A 22439-nucleotide genomic window follows, 5' to 3' on the forward strand; every position below is an offset into this window, starting at 1 on the left:
ACGAGTTGATTTCTAAATCTTTGCTTAACCATGATATAATCTATCTGATACCTTGCAGTATCACCTGGCTTTTTCCAAGTGTATATTCTTCTATTATGATTTTTAAATTGGGTGTTGGCAATTACTAAATTATACTTCGTGCAAAACTCTATAAGTCGGTCCCCTCTTTCATTCCTTTTGCCCAGCCCGTATTCACCCACTATATTTCCTTCCTTGCCTTTTCCAATGCTTGCATTCCAATCTCCAACTATTATTAAATTTTCATCTCCTTTTACGTGTTTAATTGCTTCATCAATCTCTTCGTATACACATTCTACCTCATCATCATCATGGGCGCTTGTAGGCATATAGACGTTAACAATCGTTGTCGGTTTAGGTTTTGAATTTATCCTTATTACAATGACTCTATCGCTACGCGTCTTGAAATACTCCACTCTCCTCCCTATTTTCTTGTTCATCACGAAACCTACTCCTGCCTGCCCATTATTTGACGCTGAGTTAATTACTCTAAAGTCACCCGACCAAAAGTCGCCTTCCTCTTCCCACCGAACCTCACTAATTCCTACTATATCAACGTTTACCCTATCCATTTCCCTTTTTAAATTCTCTAGCCTACCAACCTTTTTTAAGCTTCTAACATTCCACGCTCCGACTCGTAGAATGTTATTTTTTAATTTTCTGGTGACCCCTTCCTTAGTAGTCCCCACCCGGAGATCCGAACGGGGGACTATTTTACCTCCGGAATATTTTACCAAGGAAGGCGCCTCCATTATTGTATATGTGAAAATGCAGAGCCACATTTTCTTGGAAAAAAAGCAGCTGTAGTTTTCCATTGCTTTCAGCTGCGCAGTACTCAGAGGACTGAGTGATGTTGATACGGCCGTTTAAGTCGTCCTGACTCACGCCCCTAACAACTACTGAAAGAGCTGCTGCCCTCTTTCAGGAATCATTCCTTAGTCTGGCTCTCAACAGATACCTCTCCGATATGGTTGCACCTTCGGTCCAGCTACTCTGTATCCCTGAGCACTCAAGCCCCCTCACCAACGGCAAGGTCTCATGATTCATAGAGGAGGAAAGGCCAGTACAATGTTAAACGACCAAGTGGTTGATTGAATGCTACTACATGACGACTGCGAGCGTGGAGAAATAATGTGTAATTGCATATAACGTGGCAATCCAGACGAACTATTTCATAGTTTATTCCGTGAAGTTCCAAACAACAAAGAAAACATACGTACTATGCACAATTAGAAGAAGAAGAAGAAGAAAGTAAAGCTGAAGATGATATGTATTTTAGACAAGAATGAAAAGACCTGCAGGAACTCCAGAAACCTTAGGCGTGGCCAAATTAAATAACGTAGAAGTAGTAATATCCAACGATAACAAATAAGAATGGAACATTAATTTACATTGCTCCGTGAAGATATGCAACTTTACTAAAATTGAAAAAAAAACTTTCTGTCAGTAACAGAACAACTGATGGATATAAAGATGATAATCAACCCGAGAACTCCAACTCTTGTAGGAGAGGAATTGGTAAGTTATTTACTTGATGCTTGCCAATACTCAGATCATTCTAAAGATGATATGGTCAAGCATATTAACCACATTACATCATATTTATGCAGTAAATAAACCGTGGTTCAAGACAAAAACAAGCGGATATCCAATTCTACTCGACAGCGAAGGTGGAAGCAATATTGAAATTGCAAACAGAAGCAATAACGACATTACTGACGGACAATGCACTTCCGCCACGGAGGTTCATATGCAATTCTTATAATACATATAATGACAAACAAGAAGGGAACCCATCACCAGCACCTAACAACCCTCCTCAACAACGGAAACGAAAACTGAGCAAAAGAGAAAAGGTGCTAAAAGGTACAAAACTGGAACTAAAAATAAATGACAAAGGCGAAACAAGACCAAAGACGACACAGACAGTCTAAAACAGACCGAGAACTAGCAAGGATGGTGGAGGAGAAATATAAGGAGTTGAACAAGGTGCTGGAAAATACGCATATACCTTCATCATCAACCACAACAACCGAAACAGTAGCTGGAGAGAAATCAGCAAAAAAACATAAACAAGAACTCTAACTTACAGTATTTCGACCATGGAGACTGTAGCCATGTCGTCTACTTTAACAACAGAATATAGCGCTTTGTATAGCACAATATTGAGCGGGCGAAGCTGCGTCAGAGAAGCGGTATGCAGAGTGATCACGAAGTTGTCCCGGGATTTTCAATTCTACTCGTGAAAATAATGGGAAAAGTTCATATTAAAATATGAAACTGCAGTATACTGATACGAAGAAATCGAGCTGAATGAAGGCCTGCTAGAAAAAAGATCAATGCACAGATTAAACTTCAAAGAAGAAGATTTTTAATCAATATATATAAAATAAATTTAAAGAGCCATAAATGAGTAGTTGATATTTTTTATATATACATGTTTTAGATTATAACTAATATTGCCGTAATGAGTAATGATATTTACAGTACAGAATTTTCTATATTAAACATTCTGAAGGAATCATTTTTAGGTACGAAATCAACATTTCGTGAGCATTTTGAGAGTTTGGCATACAGATGTAAAGTAAGTAAATTTATAATTTACTTGGGGATAATCAGCAGTAAATTCGGGTTAATGAAGAAAGTAATTGAGGCTTTCACACGCTGTTTTCTCAATTAAGTTTACCGTGGAATGCATGTCATTCTTGAGCAAGAATAAATCGCGTTTAGGAAGGACTTGTGATTCTGTAGTATTTTGATAAAAGGCACAATTGTTATTTAGACCAGTCATCAACAGAGACCACTTCAAAATAGCAAAATGTGCAGTCAGATAAAATGTATTTTTTTTTTGTTTCAACAAGGTTGCTTGAAAGTTTTTGGTAAAACTAGTATTCAGAAAATGCTAAGAAATTCCATACAACAAAAATTACCACTTAGCTCTATAGAAGCATGAGAGTTTAAATCTGCTCATAATTTATTTAAATACTTTTAGAAAACTTAGCCTATACATTTTTTCCATTGTAATAACGTTTTACCGTATTATTGAGAAGTTTAAACGTTTTTCGCGTGGATTAAAAGTCTCTGTTTAACAATTATTGTAGGTTAATTGTAAAACTATTAAGTGCAAATAGATAGATTCACGGTAGAGGTATCACAGATTTCGCCGAGTATCGATGGTGTATTTTTGTTTCAGATAACCTAAATAATTGTGGATCTATTTTGCTGAAATTCGTTTAGTGTATGTTCATAGATGATTATAATGAAGCATGATTTGGAAACGTAGCATTTCTAGATAATTTTAATCATTGATAATTTCGCTGTCGGTATTATGTTAAACAAAACCGGCAAATGCTGGCAAACATGCCTAACCAAACGTAATTTTTTAGGTATGAGATGTTTTTCAGTAAAAGTGAAGAAAGATACATTTAAGAAATATACTGACACAATAAATCTACCAAAAACAGAGTTTAAGGTTTGGATACAACCTCCAAAGAGGTCGGACTGGGATAAACATATTCAAAAGGTTTGATTTTATACTTATTGTAGTTAAAGTTATTTATTGCGCATATGAATAGTGCGCCTGTAGGTAGGAATTTAGTTCTCCCAAATTTTATTTGTAATAAAATTTGCGTTCCATCTCCACTTTGCATTCTTTATGTCTGTGAGCTTTTCTTATAATACAGTAATAAATATGCAAGGTTGTGTTGCATTTTCTTGTGGCATTTCTATTTACTGTACAATGATGTGCAGATTGTTAGCTAGGACAGTTATAAGGGGGTTTGATTTATTAGTAGGTACAATCGGGCTGTGCTACCTAATAAAGGGCTTTTTATTCCCAACTTATTTTATAATTTATTTATTTTAGGCTGATGGATTAATAGTGCTAACTAGAGGTCGTGCCCTACCCCCTAGTGATTTTGCCCAACCTGTGACACATATTTTACTAATTTTAATATTGAAGTTAGGAGTTGATGCTATGTATGAAATCAGTAATTCACTAATTCTTTATTTGACAAAAACTTGTCAAGTTGTACAACTTCATCACTTGTACACAGATGTTTGGTAATAAATCAGTTGGAATCCTACTAGCTCTTATACCCTGAATTTTGTAGTGTAATTGTGCATTTACTGAACCCTTATTTGTCCTGTATCAGTACCAAAAATGATAAAATCAATGATAAAATGATAAATCATAATTTAAATGAAGTCATATAATTTGATTAATAAGGTGATATTAAATTATGAAGTATTTTTTTTAACATGATGAACACATACATTTTCTGTTATTTTATTATATTTGTTTTTAGTAGATGATAATGTAACATCATTGTTTTTGTTCAGGGTATTCTATTTGACATTAAGACATTTCTTTTATTACAAGAAAAAATAATGTAACAACAAATTTGAAATGATTTATAATTATATTTTAAGTATCTTTTATTTCATCTGGACAGGTGTTCACAGTTTGTTAAAATTACTTATTTTGCATTCCTTATTATATCAATATGATATTGATCCATGTGTATACCCTTGCATTTGGTCATGATCTGTGGTGTTTTATTGATAGAAAAAAGTACAGAAAATTGCTGCACCTTATGGTGTGTTTCTAAAATGGTGGGTTGGCTATACTTTTTCAGATTCTACTTGTAAAAGAAAACAAAAAATATCCGTACAAAAAATTTAGACGCGCACTTTACAACATATACCCTTACATTTCTACGCAACAACTTTCTACACTGTTTATTCTTTCACTTACTTGGTGCGGTTGCAATACCTTATGAAAAGCAACTGTAACCCAAGGTCAAACCCATCGTGCTGGTGGTGCATAACCCTATGTGGTAAGTCTTTAAAAATGTCCTCTGGGCATCAGGTGAACCCAGTTGTATTTAGCTTTAGCCTCTATTTGCGGGGGCTTTACAGAGGTGGTCTATTTCAATTATATGTTTTTTTAAATCCTTAACAGTGCTGTTGATATTAAACAAATAAAACACACTTTATTATATTTTATTATTATGATATTTGATGTGTGTTATATTCTTATTATATTGAGTTTTGTTGTGTGTAATAAATCTAACCATTTTTGTAAGTTAAATGTTTGTTTTTTCTTTCTGTTATATAGGTTTGTAATTTTTCAGAATTATATTCTTGGCAAAGAAAATTTGGCAATAGTGAAGAGTACATATTACATGATGGGCCACCATATGCTAATGGAGTACCTCATATGGGTCACGCTATTAACAAAGTTAGTATTATTTTTTTTAATTTCATATACATAAATAAGTTAATACTAAAGATTAGTACTTATTTGAAATTTTCAACACCCTATCAGATAAATATTTTACTACAAAAGTATTTTTCTGTCGATTTTCGAAAGGTTGTTATTATTTTTTGCATCTTTTTTAAAGCGCAAGAATAGTTAATTTTTAAAATACAACTTATTGCTGTTTAAAAATATTAAATTTTGACTTGTTCCATAAAAAAAAGAAATTCATGGAATAGTAAAATTTTTTACCTGATAATTAATGAAAATTGTAAAAATTTCCCAGTTCAACTATTTGAAATTAGTAGATAATGGAGTGAATACTAACTAGTGTAACTCCTAAAGCCACTGAAGCTGTGAACTAATAAGAATAATGAATGTCATCAATTTGTTCCAAAATAAAGTAACTAAAACAGGAGAAAAATTGAAAACATAGTTATAACAAAATAAACTCTGGAAAGCAGTTAAATAAAAGCTTTTTGTTAAAAGTTACTGTAATGCCTGTTGAATTGAATGTATTGTATTTATGTTTATGTCTTGGAAGGTTAGTTTGAATTATTTTTTTGCTCAGTTTTTTCAAAGAATCCAAAACAGTTTAAAGTTATTTGGAAATTGTTGTAGAAAGATTATGAAACATTCAACAACAGAATTGAACTGTAGATTGCAGTTGAAGAATCGAAGTAAAAGTATTTTGGAAACTTAATAAGAGGAGAAAAAACAGCAGAAGACTGAGATCAAGTGAATAGATTGCCATTTAATATGGTGTTGTGAATTTTTGTGATGATATCATTGGTTGTTGATATCCTGAGTGTTCATCATATTCAATGGATACATGATTACATTTAAATTCATCAGTCTACTTTTTTACCATCAAAAACTAATGGGAAAAGTCCTTTAAAGTTAACTCTTATCCTTTTTGTATGTCTGTTGGGATTAACCTTTTAAAAAAAGGACTTCATAACTCAAACCTCAATTTTATACATTTTTCAGAAAGTGTTGAAACTTAATTTCTTTACTTAATTGCTCGATATATATATATACAATTAAACCTATGTATCTGATACTTTGCAGCGTATCACCTAAAGGATTGTACTTTCCAGCTGTCATAGCCATATTTGTTATACTTCCACCAGGTGTGTCGGGACAATAAATTTTTCTACAACCCTTGTACTAGGAAAGTTTTATACAGTTTATGAATTTATTAACCAAACATTTTTCAACTAGGCTACATTATAAATTGTTTAGAAAAAATGTGATGTGGACACTGCATGACTTCCTTGTATGCCTATTAAATTATATATACACATTTTTTGCTGCAGTTTATTTAAACTTATTTCATTTGAAAGTGAGGTACGATTATAGATTTAGTAAAGTGGACAGTTACACAATTGCTGAAATATTAGTTTTCATTAACATCACGTATTTATACAATTATTAATCTAACAATCTTACATGAAATATTAGGATAGAGTAGAAGTCCCTTATTATCCGTATTACTATAACAGTATTATTCGTATCTTCATGATTTGTTGATTAGCAAAAGATTTCTGGTGTGTCGTATAAATAAAACTTAATAATTAAACTATTCCATTTAGTGAACTCCTGTATACCGGTTGCAAATGTTAATTTCGACCTTACGGTTGAAATATTCAGTTGTTATTATTGGATTACTTGGTGATTAATCAAAAGTGAAAAAGAAACAATCGTACAGGAAAAAAAACAGTAACATGAATTATATTTAAAAAAAAAAAAACGACAAGAAGATGAATATGAAGTGTAAGAAAGTGTTCGGAACAAGGGAAGAATAAAAAAATTGAGAGGATGATGAATATAAACAGAGAGAACATTTGAAAACTAGAGAATGTATACACGAATTAAGATCAGAAGAATTATATAAAACCAAAGAGCGATTAAATGATTGGCAACAAAAAACAAATAAATGAAATGATAATCAACTCTGACTTAGGGAGAATATTGTCCGACAATATCAGAAGAGTAATGAACTAAAAGATAATTTTTTGGAATTTATTAATGGTTGGGCATGTATGCCTCAGTGTGTATGTTGTTCTTGTGAGTATCTGTTTTTCAGTCACGCTGTAGTTAACTTTAATGTAGATAAAATTAAACAGATTCTAGAATAATTAAGTATACTTAAATAGAAATTAAACTAGAAAATCCAAAAATAATACGATTCTAAATTATAATTTTTAATTAATATTATATAATCAGATGTTTCACCAAATCTATTACATATACACATATTTAATAATGCCTATTAAATTATACATATACTTTTTTAAAAGTGCATAAAGTTTTATTTCTCTAATAACGTAAGATTTGTTCATATTTCTTTTTTTATTGTTGTTATTGAATAATTTTTTATTGTAAAAAAAATTTACAATTGCTGGTTAATAATTATTAATAAATCAATATATTTAAATTAAAAAAAAAAGTTAAAAAATAAATTTAAAAAAGGAGGTGCCTGATTCAAACCAATATGCCTTCCTTCCCTTGTAAGATCCAAATAATTCATTAATTAAAATTTTATTTGGCTAAAACTCTGGAACTAATGAAAATAAGTACCACTTATTATGATACATTGTTGAAAAGCTCTCAATGAGTGCTTATTACTGAACTTAAGGATGAGTCCAAAATCCAAAAAAAAATTGGATTTTGGGCTTTTTTGGTTCAATCGATTGCAGTCAAAAGGGAAGGTGCACATGTTAGTGCTAAATCCAAAATTTCAACATCCTATATAACTCAAAAACATGCTAATCATTTTTAAGTTATGAGCTATATGTACATACATATGTACAGATGTCACACCTAAACTAGTCAAAATGGATATTTTCATTGAAATCTGAAAACCATAATTTTTTTGCGATCATAATACTTCCTTTACTTCGTGCAAGGTAGTAAAATAATAAATGTATCAAAGTAAATGATTTGGGAAAAGTTCCCATTATCAGATTTAAATATTCTAATCCCTTATTATAGGGTGTATTGATGAGTATAAGACTGTAACACACATAAAATACATAATTGTCTGATGCAATATTTGTAGTTAGTTTTAAATCTGACCATCAGATGTTTGTATTGGCATTTTATATTAATTTTATATTAATCAAAATGAATTTAAGAATAGTTTAGCATATTAGTTTTAGTTTGTCTTTCTTTATGATTTGCATGAGTTCTTTTTCAGAGGTTTCTGCTTCTTCAAAGTAGAATTTTATAATAACAGAACTAATATTTATAATAAAGGTGATGTTTTAAAATAGAATGCAGAGAGAAAAATCCTTCTTTTCCATAAAGCCTGCTGCACTATCCATTAAGAAATGAACTAATCTACATCCATTATCTGACTATCTGCAACCAATAGTATTTTACTATTACATTTTAATGCTAGTTGATCATTAAATAAGTATATAAAAAACCGTTTATCACCAAGAGTACAGAATTCGATAATGCTTCTTACCTTATGTTTATTATTTTTTCTAATAGTGCTTTCGAGATTTTTACTTGAAAGTGCTATTAGAAAATATAATGGGAACTTTCTATAGTAAGTTCAAAAACATTTTATATGCTTAAAACAAGATTGTTAGACTAATTTGAATTAATGTATTTGTAAATTTTATGAATTTATATAAGCAACTTGTGGTCAAAAAAAAATCTAGGGGAAGACACCCTCCAAGTGATGGTTTTGTTTACCATGCTTCTCTTTCTTTTTTTCCTGTTTAGCTTCCGGTAACTACCGTTCAGATAATACTTCAGAGGATGATATGTATGAGTGTAAATGAAGTGTAGTCTTGTACATTCTCAGTTCGACCATTCCTGAGATGTGTGGTTAATTGAAACCCAACCACCAAAGAACACCGGTATCCACAACCTAGTTTTCAAATCCGTGTAAAAATTACTGGCTTTACTAGGACTTGAACCCTGGAACTCTCGACTTCCAAATCAGCTGATTTGCGAAGACACGTTCACCACTAGACCAACCCAGTGGGTTTTTTTTTTTGTTTACCATGCTACCTCCTCTGTATCTAACTCTTATGGGCTTTACTGGAGGTCATCTTCAGTACCTCGGCAGTGACATCGTTCAGTCAAGCCTTAGCCAGGATCCCACTGATATGAATGCTACTAGCAACATTCCCATCGGTGTACTACTAACAAACATAAACTCCAAACAAAATGCATCTAGCCAAGTCTCAAATACGACTGAATGACTTTCAAGAATGAAGTTACTGAACTCTACTTACCCAAAAGGTAAAAATGAGTTCGACACACAATGAATCATAAAACAATACAAAAAACTAACAAAACATAACAATAACAATAAATAATCTAACAACATAAACAACATAAAAAGAAAACAAAATCTGTAATCAAACAGAAACAAAAACTGCAACAGAATAACAATAAAACTAAACATAAACACAAAGAAGGAAAGTCCAAGAGAACATCACAACCCTTCAGCGATACTTTCTACGATCACCCATTTGGCCCAGCTTTTCCACGGAAAACACGGAGATCAAGTGTTGACCCGATAATATCAAACCGACAAATGGCCTCTATGTGCATTAAGTCATACCTAGTGCATTCATATATCACATGATAAGCATCATCCACAATCCGCATTCTGGACTTATACCAGAGTCCATCAGGCCAAATTTCTGTAGTCTGTCCTGAAAAGCACCATGCCCTGAAAGAAATTTCATCACATACTTCTTCGGATGTACCCATGAGGCGTCCCGCAAATCAACAACATTAGGGAAAAGATCATGCGTATAACGCCCACATTCTGTCTCATCCCATCTGGCCTGCCACAGGGTGACACCTTGTTGTTCTATCTCCTTTATTTTCTCGAAAGTCAATTCACTTGACTTCTTAGCAACATAATGCTGTTGGCTCTCAGATGCAATCACGTTATCGGTTTCACATCTACGATCACCAAGATCGCTTTGTGAAATTGTATGGTAACCACCCGTTTCCGTTAGCAATATAATGCGTTGAGCCTGTAATAAAATAACCCTACAGTTTTTAAATTTTAGCCTATCTGCCCAAACAAGTGCTGCATACATCATAGTTGTCTTGCAGACACCCTTATACAAGATATTCATAGTTTTTAAATTAAGACCCCAATCAGGGTTTACCATATGTCAAATTCCAAACAAGGCATTACAGGCCTTCCCCATGACGTATTGATGTACATGTACTTTGTAGAAGTATATGTCCCTTGTAGCTAGTAATTGTAGTTTGTTTTGGCTCTTTGACATTTATCCTGCAGTAGGTAAATACAGGCTAACCATCTTTGACATGTAAGTAAATCTAAAATCGAGAGTATCGATTTTTATGTTGTTGCTGAATGAATTAAGAGGAAATCTGCAGGAATGTAATTACCAGAAATACTGAGAACTTTATTTATGATATTTTTTATGCAATCTGTTCAGTCATTAACTGCAGATCAGTGTTTGCAGCTTAACATATAATAAATGCATGCAAATGCGGTTTGTCATTCCTGATACTTAGCCTCACTGATAGATCTTCTCAAGAATTATCCATTATGTTTGTTTTATTTTAATTATTATTATTTGAAAGAAATTATGTTCTAAGATTCTTATTATGTTAACAAATAACTCTTTACCTTCTTGAATAGTACTTAAAAATGACAATTTATTTTCATTCATTATCTATCAAAAACATTGATTTAAATTTTTTTTCAGATATTGAAAGATATAACAATTAGATATAAATTATTGCAAGGATACAAAGTACATTATAAACCAGGCTGGGATTGTCATGGTTTACCTATTGAATTATTAGCTGTATTGAATTTAGATAAAGCTAATAATAAATTATCACCAGTAGATATACGTGAAAAAGGTATACAACAATTTTTCTTAAATGTTAAATGTACATGTTGTTATAATCTGAGATATTCCTGTAACGACTGGAGTTTTATGTTAAAGATTAATTAAGGTTAGTTCTTAAGAATAGATGTATGAGTAGAATTATATTCTTAATAATTATATCAGAGTTTATTGAGTTAAAAATAAATATAAAAAATAGAAATAGAGTAGTAATAGAAATAGAGGATAAAAAATAAAAAAACAAGTTTCTAAATAACCACTTTTTATACTAAAGGAAAATGAAATCCTTGTTAATTTACAGATGTCCCTTGTGATTTTTTATTTTTAATCATTTATTAAGTTTGTAATTACTTCAATGGTAGTTTTAATGTTTTTAATACTTGCTTAAAAATGTGTAGAATCTAAATATGTAGCTGTTCCATGCATGCTGCAGTAACAAAATAATGTTCCTTACTGGAAGATTATTTTGTTCCTGCTGCACATATTCGGCTGCCATTCATTTAAAAACTATAAAAAAATCAAATGAATTAATTATTGTTTGTATGTATCAGTTATATTCTCAACAAAAGTCGTGTTCCTCTTTCCACCAAATCTTGCTAATTCCTACTGCATCTACATTTAATCTATCCATTTCCCTCTTTAAATTTTCTAACCTACCAACCATTTTTTAGACTTCTAACATTCCAGACTTGTAGTGTGTTATTTTTTAATTTTCTGGTAACCCCTTCCTTAGTAGTCCCCACCTGAAGATCTGAACAGGGGACTAGTTTACCACTGTAAGGCGCCTCCATCTTTGTTACATGAAAATTTAGAGATATATTTCTTGGAAAAAAAGCAGCTGTAGTTTTCCATTGCTTTCAGCTGCACAGTACTCAGAAGATTGAGTGATGTTGATATGGCTGTTTTAAGTCCTCCTGGCCTATGCCCTTAACAACTACTGAAGGTGCTGCTGCCCTCTTTCAGGTATCATTCCTTAGTCCGGCTGTCAACAGATACCTCTCTGATACGGTTGCATCTTCGTTCTAGCTACTTTGTATCGCTGATCATCCAAGCCCCCTCACCATCGGCAAGGTCTCATGTTTCATAGAGGGAGCACACTGTAATATCAACCTGTAATTATATATATATATTTTTTTTAATTTAAACAATTCATTAACATATTGACCATTGTATTAATATAATTTAATATTATATGAAATGTAAACCACCAAAACAAAGTATTTAGATAAGTTGAATTTACCATATTAATTTCCAAGAAAAGATTTTCATGGCGTCCTGCATCTTCAGTTGGTATTGAATTCTGTAATTTGATTATATGTAATTCTTATTTAATATTTTTTTTTAAGATTGTTCTGTGTTTTAAAAATGCTGATTTATATTATGAAATATTTGCAAATTTTGCTGTCCAGTACTGAACAGCAAAAATAATATTAAAATATAATATAAAATAGAATAGCGAATTTGTAAAAGAATTATACATAGTTATAAAATTTGATACCAATCAAAAATGTGGAATGCTGTGAAAATGATTCTTGAAAATTGATATGGTAAGTTTAACTTATCCAAATAAGTGTGTTTTGGTGGTTTGTATTTCATATAATATTAAATTTATATGTATGTTTTTAAAAATGTGTGTATATATATATATATATATATATATATATATATATATATATACATTTAAAAAAAAAAAATCTTGACCACCAAACAAGCAACAAAAAACCCCAAAAAACTAATACCAGTAGTTGACTTCTGTAGGATCACGCACCATCAGTCTGTACATAATTCTATAATTAATCAACAAAAAAGAAATAAAAACTTAAATCCTCTAGAAAACATAACACTCTAACAACCAGAAAATTTGTAACAACACAACTACACTGCCTAGAATGATGTAAATTTAAAACGTCACACATGTACATTCATAAGCATGTTACCAACTGCTACAACCTACTATGTCTTTAATTAAAACATCATATTGAGATATGATCTGTTGGTTCATCATTTCACACTTTTATTTAAATTTATAAATATAATATTTTTCAAGGTATTCATTTTTTTATTGTTATTACAAATTTCCAATATTTCTAAATTACTATTGCAATCAGTAATACTCTGCTTACACTGCAGCAAATGGTCAGCCACATTAGACAAAACACTCTATTTTCTCTTTCTGTCTCTGTAAGAAACAGAAAGAAATAGGAAAATATTTTCAATTACACCATGGATTGTATTGGCGTGATCACACACCATAGGTATGTGATCTTTTAACAAAAATCATTGATTTATGAATTTTAAGCTGTGGATGGTTATGTAATAAGTAAAAAATAAAAATTAAAACCACATTTTTAATTCGCCTGTAGCGATTATCTGTCTCCAAGGTTATTTCTTTGACACTTGAACTTAGAATAACAATGTCTGTCTGTTTAATATGATTTAAACTATACTATTTTATTACTACTCCAACCAACTTTCGTTTTGTCCCATATCGTGCAGTGATTGGTTGAGTCAGATGAATCATTTATAATAAAATTTAAGTTCCACAATTTACATTTGTAGAAGCTTATGCTTGTAGGTAAACACCTTTGCAGATCACCGGTCAGAATATTTATGGTTATAATATATGTTTATATATGTTATATATTTGATGTTTTTTATATTCTTTTGACACAGCATTGTCTTCTTTTTTTAAATTTTATCTTGGAAAGATGTGTTTCATTCAGTTTGGATAACCTTTTTTCTCTGTTTGACTCAAATCATTTTTCAGTTTTGCACAAAAGTCACATGTATCAGCTTCAGAAGGTTTGAATGACAGATTAAATATTTTATTGAAAACATATGAATAAAACAATTTTTTAGCTACAGATTTAGAATCAATATTATTTTCTTTACAAAAAGTTGCATACAAATTGGTACGTCTTTTCAACATTAGCTCTGGTCCTAAATATTTCCTTTACTTCTCTGTTTACTATAGTGACTTTTGCAATACGGAACAGATGAAATATGACTCCATTTTCTTTGGTAGCATATGGTGTTTTGTTGGCAAGGATGTTTTCCTCTGTAGTCCAGTTGTATGGTACCTTCTGGCTGAATATTTACATTAAAAATATAACAGAGTTTTCTTTTGATTTCCCAGAATTTATATCTCTTTTTCTAAATCAGGTAGTTTGAGAACGAATCAGGCATGAACTAATAAATTGCATTTTTAGTTCATGATTCATATCTGAATTCTAATAAAATTACAATTCCAATACAACAATTAGCCAGTCCTGTTCGGTAATTTGCTAATAACATTTAATTCTACATGTGCAAGGAGGTTTCAAATTCCTAACAATGACAGATTTATCTTTTTCTTTATTCATCTCTTATGAATAAAAACTATATTTCTCCAGTTGCTACATTTCTCTTATGTTTATTGCAAGACCTTTAGTAATTGAAGTGCTGTAAATTTCTAAATTTACAGCGCCCAAGGAGAGTATTTTTCTGGCTTGTGAAATGTAATGTGAATCCATTCTTTTGTTGTGAACTAAAGTGAAACCAAAACTACACAATAATAGTCTTGAAGAAAATCACTTATAACAACATAAATCATGTTCTTAAAGAATCCACCAGATTGCACTGAAACAGACAAAACCATTGTGCAGATGGTGTTTTGGTTCAAATAAAAGTTTCACAGGGAAAATACTTCATGTCCAAAGTTTCAATGTTGATTCATGAGATGTTTGTATCCTTTATTTGTTGAGGTAGGACTTAGTGCTCTATACCTCTGAAAATAGCAAATAAAATTACTTCTGTTCATTACGTAATGTTAGTTTTAATATAAATGGATATAGTGTTTTTATACCTGAGGTGCAGATATATAATTTTAAAAAAAGTCTTGCTGCAAGGGAGAAGTGAAACCTCAAAATTTAAAAAAAAGTAATGCAAAAGTTGTGCGCTTAATTAATTTCTTTTCTGTTATTATTTTAGTAAAATATTTCCTGAGTGATTAAAAACTAAAAATTTATTTTACATTAATTGGGAGCAGCTTCTTAGTAAATATTTCAAGTTAAGACATCTTAGACATAGTTTAAACTTTTAATCAGCATTACTTTTATTGTTTTATTCTACGTTTTATTCTACAAGTAGGTATGGAAATACATATTTCATTGTGTTTCTCTAGGAATAGAAAAATGGACACAAATCATAATAGACCAATGTAATAAGGTAGATATAAATTCAACTAAGTTACCTTCCTTCTACTTTGTATGAAACTCAGATATTTTGTAAAAAGGCATTCTTTATCAAATTTTGACAAAACTTAGTTTTATGTATGTACATAAAACTCAACAGAAAGTTACGTATTTATTTTTTTAATTTATTTAAAAGTTGTTTGATTTGATGTAGGTAATTTTTATATTGTGTAAACAATCACATTTTTGTAATTTTTCATTTTTATAATATATTTTTATATGTTATTTATTACATTTGTTTCTAGCCCGTAAATTTGCCACTAATGCAATAAATAATCAGCAAGCTGTGTTTAAATCATGGGCAGTGATGGGTGATTGGTCAAATGATGGATGTTATTTTACATTTGATAAAGATTATATTAAAAATGAATTTGTACAGTTTTATAATCTTTACAAAAAGGTAATTAAATATAAATGTAATCCAACATATAATTTTATAATTATTAAATAGCTGTTTATTTTTATTGAGGAATTATTTGTTTGTAGTTGATAATGAAAATAAAACAAAATGTAGAATTAATATTGTGTTATTAAGGAATAGTTGAGTAGATTGAGGAGAGGTTAACCAGCAATCCAAAACCTACCCATGGGTTTGTCACATCCTAGGCAGAGAAATGAGACACCAAATTCCAATTTTATATGTTGATATTCATTCATTATAAATGTGAGCATGTTATAACTTATGCTAAGCTGTTCACTGCTTATTGTTATTATACTTAATGTAATCCAACATTTCAATCAAAACATGTCACAATATGGCAATATTATAATAATATTTACAATACTTTAAACCTTTACATCATAAGTTATATTTAAAAAAAAAACTGTCGTATAAAAAAAATTAGTTCTCTTTGATTAATTTTTACTTTTTATTTAATTTTTTTTTTTTTAGATGCAAAACATTTCTAATAATAATTAATATTTCTATATTATTTGCTTTTTAATTATGTTAACTTTATGTATATTTCACTAGTATTATAAGCAGGTAGTATAATTTTTTAGATTTTTTTTTCAAATAGACCTCCTAAGGATCATGCATAGTACTAACTTCTTTCTTTTCCAAAATGCTTTCATTCTTTCCCTTAAGTTTTCTTTCCTTTCTTCAGTTCTTCCATTGTGTTACCTTTTATGTTTATCTGAAAATTATGTTTTAAATTTATCTTTCATCCACTAGTTTTTTGAAAGATTGTTAGTAAAAATTAATTTGTTTGAAAATATTTAATAATATTATATCTTCGATTACTTTGAAATTTTGGTTTTTCTTTTTTCAAAAAGTAAAATATCTGTTTTTTAACTTAGTTTTGTCCATGCTATTTAAGTGATCATAAAATCTGAGTCTCTTTTTTAATTTGTAAATATTATCTTCGATTTTTGGCATTTTAATTAAAATGTTCTTCATCTTTTACTAGATTCTGTAGGCCTTCAATACTATATAACACTTCTGTAAAACTGTGGTTTATAATGCCTTAATTTTATGTTTTTTAAGTTTTTTTTATTATAAATATTTCTTGTAAGATGATAAGCTACTTCCACTTTTTGGTTCTTTTATGCTAATTCACTACCATTTTAAATATCACTATTTAATTCATTATCATTTTGTATTTAGTTTAAATATCACTTTTTTGTTCATAAGATGCACATAATTTCTAAATTTAATGTTAATTAGACAAGGTTAGCGAATAAAGCGAGCATTAGGTTATGTTGATATTGTACGAAGTTCAGTACAGGAAAAATCATTAGTTACATTAACTAAACTAATCTAACTTTAATCTTAACCTTGACCTACAATTAAATAACTTTATGTATTAACCTAGTATGTAATCTAGTTAATTATCAGATAAATTCAATATTTTTAAGTAAATTATATTATTCCGATCAACACAAGTACAGGATTAATAAAATAGGATGACACCTACCTTATTCCATAATCCAGATGGATTATTCCTTATTCCATTTGATTATGGAATAAGGTAGATGTCATCCTATTTTATTTTATTAATTTTGTATTTGGATTAATATAATTTATGTAGTGCAGAGGAATATAATTCCTGAAAGGATCGATTTTAAGTAAATGTATATTATAGTAACATTTTTATTGAATTAACAGAAAAGAAACCATTTTTTGTCATACTTGTTTTGTTCATATTGCATTATTATTTCTTTTTATAAAATATTTGAGGTAATTTTTCCACCTAAAAATATACATTTTGGACCCTTCGGATTGATTTATGTTGAAATTATCATTATTTGAATTCTGCAACTTTTATTATTGGAAAACCATTTTGTTTTTTATATGAGATTTTTATATCTATTTATTTTACATACTTTTCTAATTCTTGAATTTTGATATTCGCCTCTCTAACATCTTTTGCCGAAATTATCAGATCGTTAGCAAATGCTAAAATGTACATCTAAAAATGTTGACTTTGTAATTCAAATTTATTTTCATTTATCGTAAGTATTTGGGTCTTCATATTCCATTTTGAATTACTTTTTCCAGAGCGGAATTGAATAAAATTGATGAGAGACCGTCAATTTGTCTCATTTCTCTTCTTATTTGAAACATTTTGAAAATTGGCCAAAAAATTTAACTTTTGAGTATGTTTTTGTTAATATTTCTTCTATTTTTATATTTCATTATTCTATATGCTTTATTATCAATAATAAATTCTTTCAATATTTTAACAAGAGATTCTCTTGTATTAATTATATGCCTTTTTGAAGTTTACAAAAGTAATATTTTGTTCTGATAAGTACTTAGATATTGTTAAATGTTTAGATCTGGTCACTGGTTTTGTTGTTTCATATTTTAATGATTTATTTCTTTGATTTCTGTGGAGTCTGGAGGTTTTGAAGGAAGTCTATAATTTCTGTTTGTTAAAATGATTTTATTAATGTTAAAACTGTTAGTAGTTATCTTTTCTATTTTATGTTGTAGGGTTTAGTGTACAGAGATTTCAAACCTGTTTATTGGTCACCATCGTCTAAGTAAGTTTAAAACAAAGTTGAACATTTTATTTTTATTTAGTAGTTCATTGGTATTAAGTTCATGTTTATCGTCACAAAGATTTATATTTTGTTACTTTAAAAAATTATTTTTTAAAAATCATGTTAATTTTTAATATTTTGTTCATAAATTACTTACAAAAATGTCATTTATATAAATATATATATATATATATTTTTTTTTTTTGGTGTCAGATTGAATGAATTCTTATTCAGAAAATATTTGACTTGAATTTAATTTTTATTTAAACTGCTATAGAGGTTGGATTAACTGGTCATCAAGGTTATTTTTTAAGTTTATAGTTGGATTTTTGGTTAATTAAGATAACTACTCTCAAATTTGTTGAAAATAGGTTATAAATAGGTTAATAGGTTAAAAGGTTATAATAAATAGGTTATAAGAACTAATTAATTTTTACAGTCGCTTTCACTAATGATTGAAATATAATTTAATAGTGTATTCGTTCAACTTTGTAATAAAAAAATAAGATATACTGTAAATTGTAGTACAGTATTTTACTGCCCACTATTTTACAGATATGCATGTCATTGAGAAAGTAATTATGTAAAAAAGAAAAATTGTCTTAATGTAGTACAGGTTTTAGAAAGGATGCAACCTGAATTTTATGGATTATATTTGAACTATTTTTATCACTAGTAGAATCAAATTTACAATAATACTCAAATTATGTACCTTAATTTTTTAATAGATATTAGAAGTGATCTCCTTTAACCTGGATGTAGATTCTTACCTGTTTCATGGTATTTGAAGCCAAGTGAATAAGGACTTTTCTGAAAAACTACAGTTTTTAAATAGTCATAAAGGAGAAAATCTGATAACGTATAAGTAGATGTTGATGACAAGCCTTTTTAAATAAAAACTAAAGAAAAAAAAATGTTTATAACATGGCTATCATACCATTAGCAGCATGACAAGTAGTAGCACCATTTTGCTGAAACCAACATTATCATGCAGCTTTTTCTAGCAGTACCATAAACTGTTGGATTTGTCACAGTAAAATTCAGTATTTATGGTTGTATAAAAAAAAGAACCTGTTACTTGACAATTGAAAATTACACAACGAACAACAGCTTTATAAATTTTATAGTGATTTTTTAAAAAGGTATGAGGATTTTCATCACCCCAAAAAAAGCTGTTTTGACTCATAACATAACCATCCAGATGAAACCAAGTCATAATACTCAAATAAACATCATCCAGAACCTCAAACCCTACTCAATCAGCAAAAGATAAAAAACAATAGAAACAATGGTATAGATTTTTTTTAATGGTTTATATCTTTCAGTTCATGAACAACACTGATTTAATTAATAAATGTGCAGTTTATTGCCTGAAGTCACTGGCTGTTGATAGTTTAAATATTTTCCAGGCCAAATAAGATAACCCTAAAACAATTACGTGTTCATTCCTAGTAATTTATTTACTAACATCCACATCCTGATCAAATGTAAGCCACAGAAATGAATTATAAGAGAAAACTAGTATTATCTGTCTTTTGGCTTTACTATTTCTTATAGAGTCAAGTGATGTATACAATTAATTCTCACTAGTATGAAAACAAAACACCTAAATGTTGTAAGCCACATGCCAGTTGTCGTGAAGCTCAGTACTACTTAAAGGGTACAGTAATCATATTTAACTAACACAAATATAGACCTGTAATAATATTTTAGATTTTGTTTCTGGTGTTATTATGATCCTTAAATTATTCATACTTAAGTCATCATTGAATTATTTGCAGCTTTGTATAGCATTGATCTGTCAAAAATCATGTTTTGCTTTCTTTAAATTTAATGTGATAATTTAATAAGTCGCTACATTTTTGGAATTGTAGAAAGGATAAGTAATAAACCAGCAAAGAAGGTTTGTAACAAGGAGTCAATTGACATAACCCACATTTATTGAAGAATAATGTAAATAACATCAGCAATTTTGCTTACATTTACTTGTAAAAAAATGCAGGAAAAGTCCTAATATTGGTACGTAAAGACCATTAATTAAAAGCAATTATTTATTAAAGTAAAATGTTTTTTCTCTTCTGTAAAATTACAGTTTTGAGAATTACCTGAAATGGCCCAGAAATTATCATTTTAATCTGTGAAGATAACTTTATAGTAGATTTTGTGGGAGAGATAGTTAAACACTTTTTCACAAACTCAGAAGTTTCTGTAGTTAACATTGGTGGGGTCAGTTTGGATCATTTTGATTCTTCTTACTAGTCATGAACTTTATGTATTGAACACACTTTAATAAAAACCAATTGCATTACACTTACAAACATTTACAGTTACATAAAAAGTTGTAAACATGAATAGAATTTAAATTGAGTAAAAAAAATTACCACAGATACTAGTAAAATTATATTTTAAACTATAGCCTGAAATGAGATTAATAAAGCTACAAAAAAGAAAAATAAATGATCTGGTTACTTTAACTAAGCAATGCTGTATGTTATAAGTAAAGAAAGATCTAATCTTCTTAATGATTTTGCAGTAACGACAGACTTAATAACAAAATAGCCAAATTTGAAAAAAATAATTAAAGAATTGCAATTATAGATTTCATTATGAATTTTATTTATAAGTCTTATTAATGCAGTTTTATTTGTATATGAACTGTGATATTGTAACTTATTGGATACAGCAGATCAGGTTAATTTCAATTGAAAATTATATTTCATATGTTCCAAAAAATATTTATGTGTGAAATAAGTATTTAATAAATTCATGTTGATTCTTGAAAAAAGATATACCTGAAACAATACAGAAGAAAGTTTACTGAAATGACATTTTTATTTCAGCTGCTATGTGAAGATTAAGGTGACAGTAATTTAAGTGTAGTTTACTATTTGACAAAAAAATAAATAGAGTATTGTAAAATTTACTTGTAAGTTAACAGTTTAATTTTAATGGTGGTGTCGTTTTTGAAATGTTTGTTAAAAATGTTGTTCATAAAAAAATTCAATTTTTTTAAATTTTAAGGTTATTACAATTTTAAATGCTAAAATGTTTACCGTATATTCCTGGCAATAAAAGGGTTAATGTGGTACTAATATATTTTTATTGATATAATTGTCAGGAAATTTTGTAGATCTTTCTTTTACTAGATTGGTATGTGATTATCAAAACAATTGCCAGTATATTATATTTGTGATTTAACCTGGAAATTTTAGATAGTGAGTGATGCTGTCCGCAGTGTCAGTTAAGTGTTCTTTATTATTAGTTTCATAATTTTGTTTATATTATGTCTTATCACATGATTATTCTTTTTGTATTATTTTGTTAATATGGAAAAACTTTTGTTAAGAAAATTAATTTCTATATATTTAATTTTTTCTCTTAGAACAGCATTGGCTGAGGCTGAATTAGAATATAATTCTGAACATATCAGTACAGCTGTTACAATAGCTGTTCGGTTAAGTGGTTTTCAAAATAATTTAAATACTGTATTTAAGAAAAATTGTGATACGGATAATAATTCATTGTATGCTTTATTATGGACAACAACACCTTGGACATTACCAGCAAATCAAGCAATAGCATATAATCCTTTACTTGATTATTCAGTTATAAAAATAAATGGAAGCGATGGAAAATATTTATTAGCAACAAAATTAATTGAACAATTTTCTAAACTGACTGGTAGATGTGTTGATATTATTAATTCAGTTTCTGGTAATTATCCTATTTATTTTTACTTTTTTATTTTGTAAGCAGCAAATCTGTAATTTACTCAGAAGTTATATAAAGTTATTTTTAATAAATTACCTTTAATGAATTTGGTTTATACATATATGGTTTAATTAACTTCTAGAAATATAAAAATAAAACTAGTTTTTTTTCTATATCTCAATTAAACTAAATATGTGTTGTTCTAATCCACCACCTTTTGCTGTTTTTGAGGTAATAATCCTGTCACTGGTAGAACTTCTTTGTTTTCTGGATAAATAGTTATAAGTAATTTTCACAGGTTTCTTTTGACATCAGTTTCTTACCATTAAGAGAGTTCTGTAGAGTTGGAAATAAAAAGTACTC

The 22439-nt window shown here is 29.1% G+C and overlaps 1 protein-coding gene across 2 annotated transcripts in view; it reads left to right on the forward strand.

Annotated features, from left to right (window-relative positions):
• The first annotated feature begins 3178 nt into the window (after window positions 1-3178).
• IleRS-m (Isoleucyl-tRNA synthetase, mitochondrial) overlaps window positions 3179-22439 on the forward strand; it is a 49405-nt gene continuing 30144 nt past the window's right edge. For both annotated transcript variants that reach the window (XM_075377113.1, XM_075377114.1), the window contains exons 1-6: window positions 3179-3541; window positions 5138-5260; window positions 10999-11158; window positions 15623-15777; window positions 18316-18365; window positions 21748-22079. In XM_075377113.1, the coding sequence (XP_075233228.1) occupies window positions 3347-3541; window positions 5138-5260; window positions 10999-11158; window positions 15623-15777; window positions 18316-18365; window positions 21748-22079 (1015 nt within the window). In that variant the 5' untranslated portion in view covers window positions 3179-3346. The remainder of the gene's footprint in view (window positions 3542-5137; window positions 5261-10998; window positions 11159-15622; window positions 15778-18315; window positions 18366-21747; window positions 22080-22439) is intronic.

This window comes from Lycorma delicatula, chromosome 10 (assembly GCF_047948215.1).
Source record: "Lycorma delicatula isolate Av1 chromosome 10, ASM4794821v1, whole genome shotgun sequence".
NCBI lineage: Eukaryota > Metazoa > Arthropoda > Insecta > Hemiptera > Fulgoridae > Lycorma > Lycorma delicatula.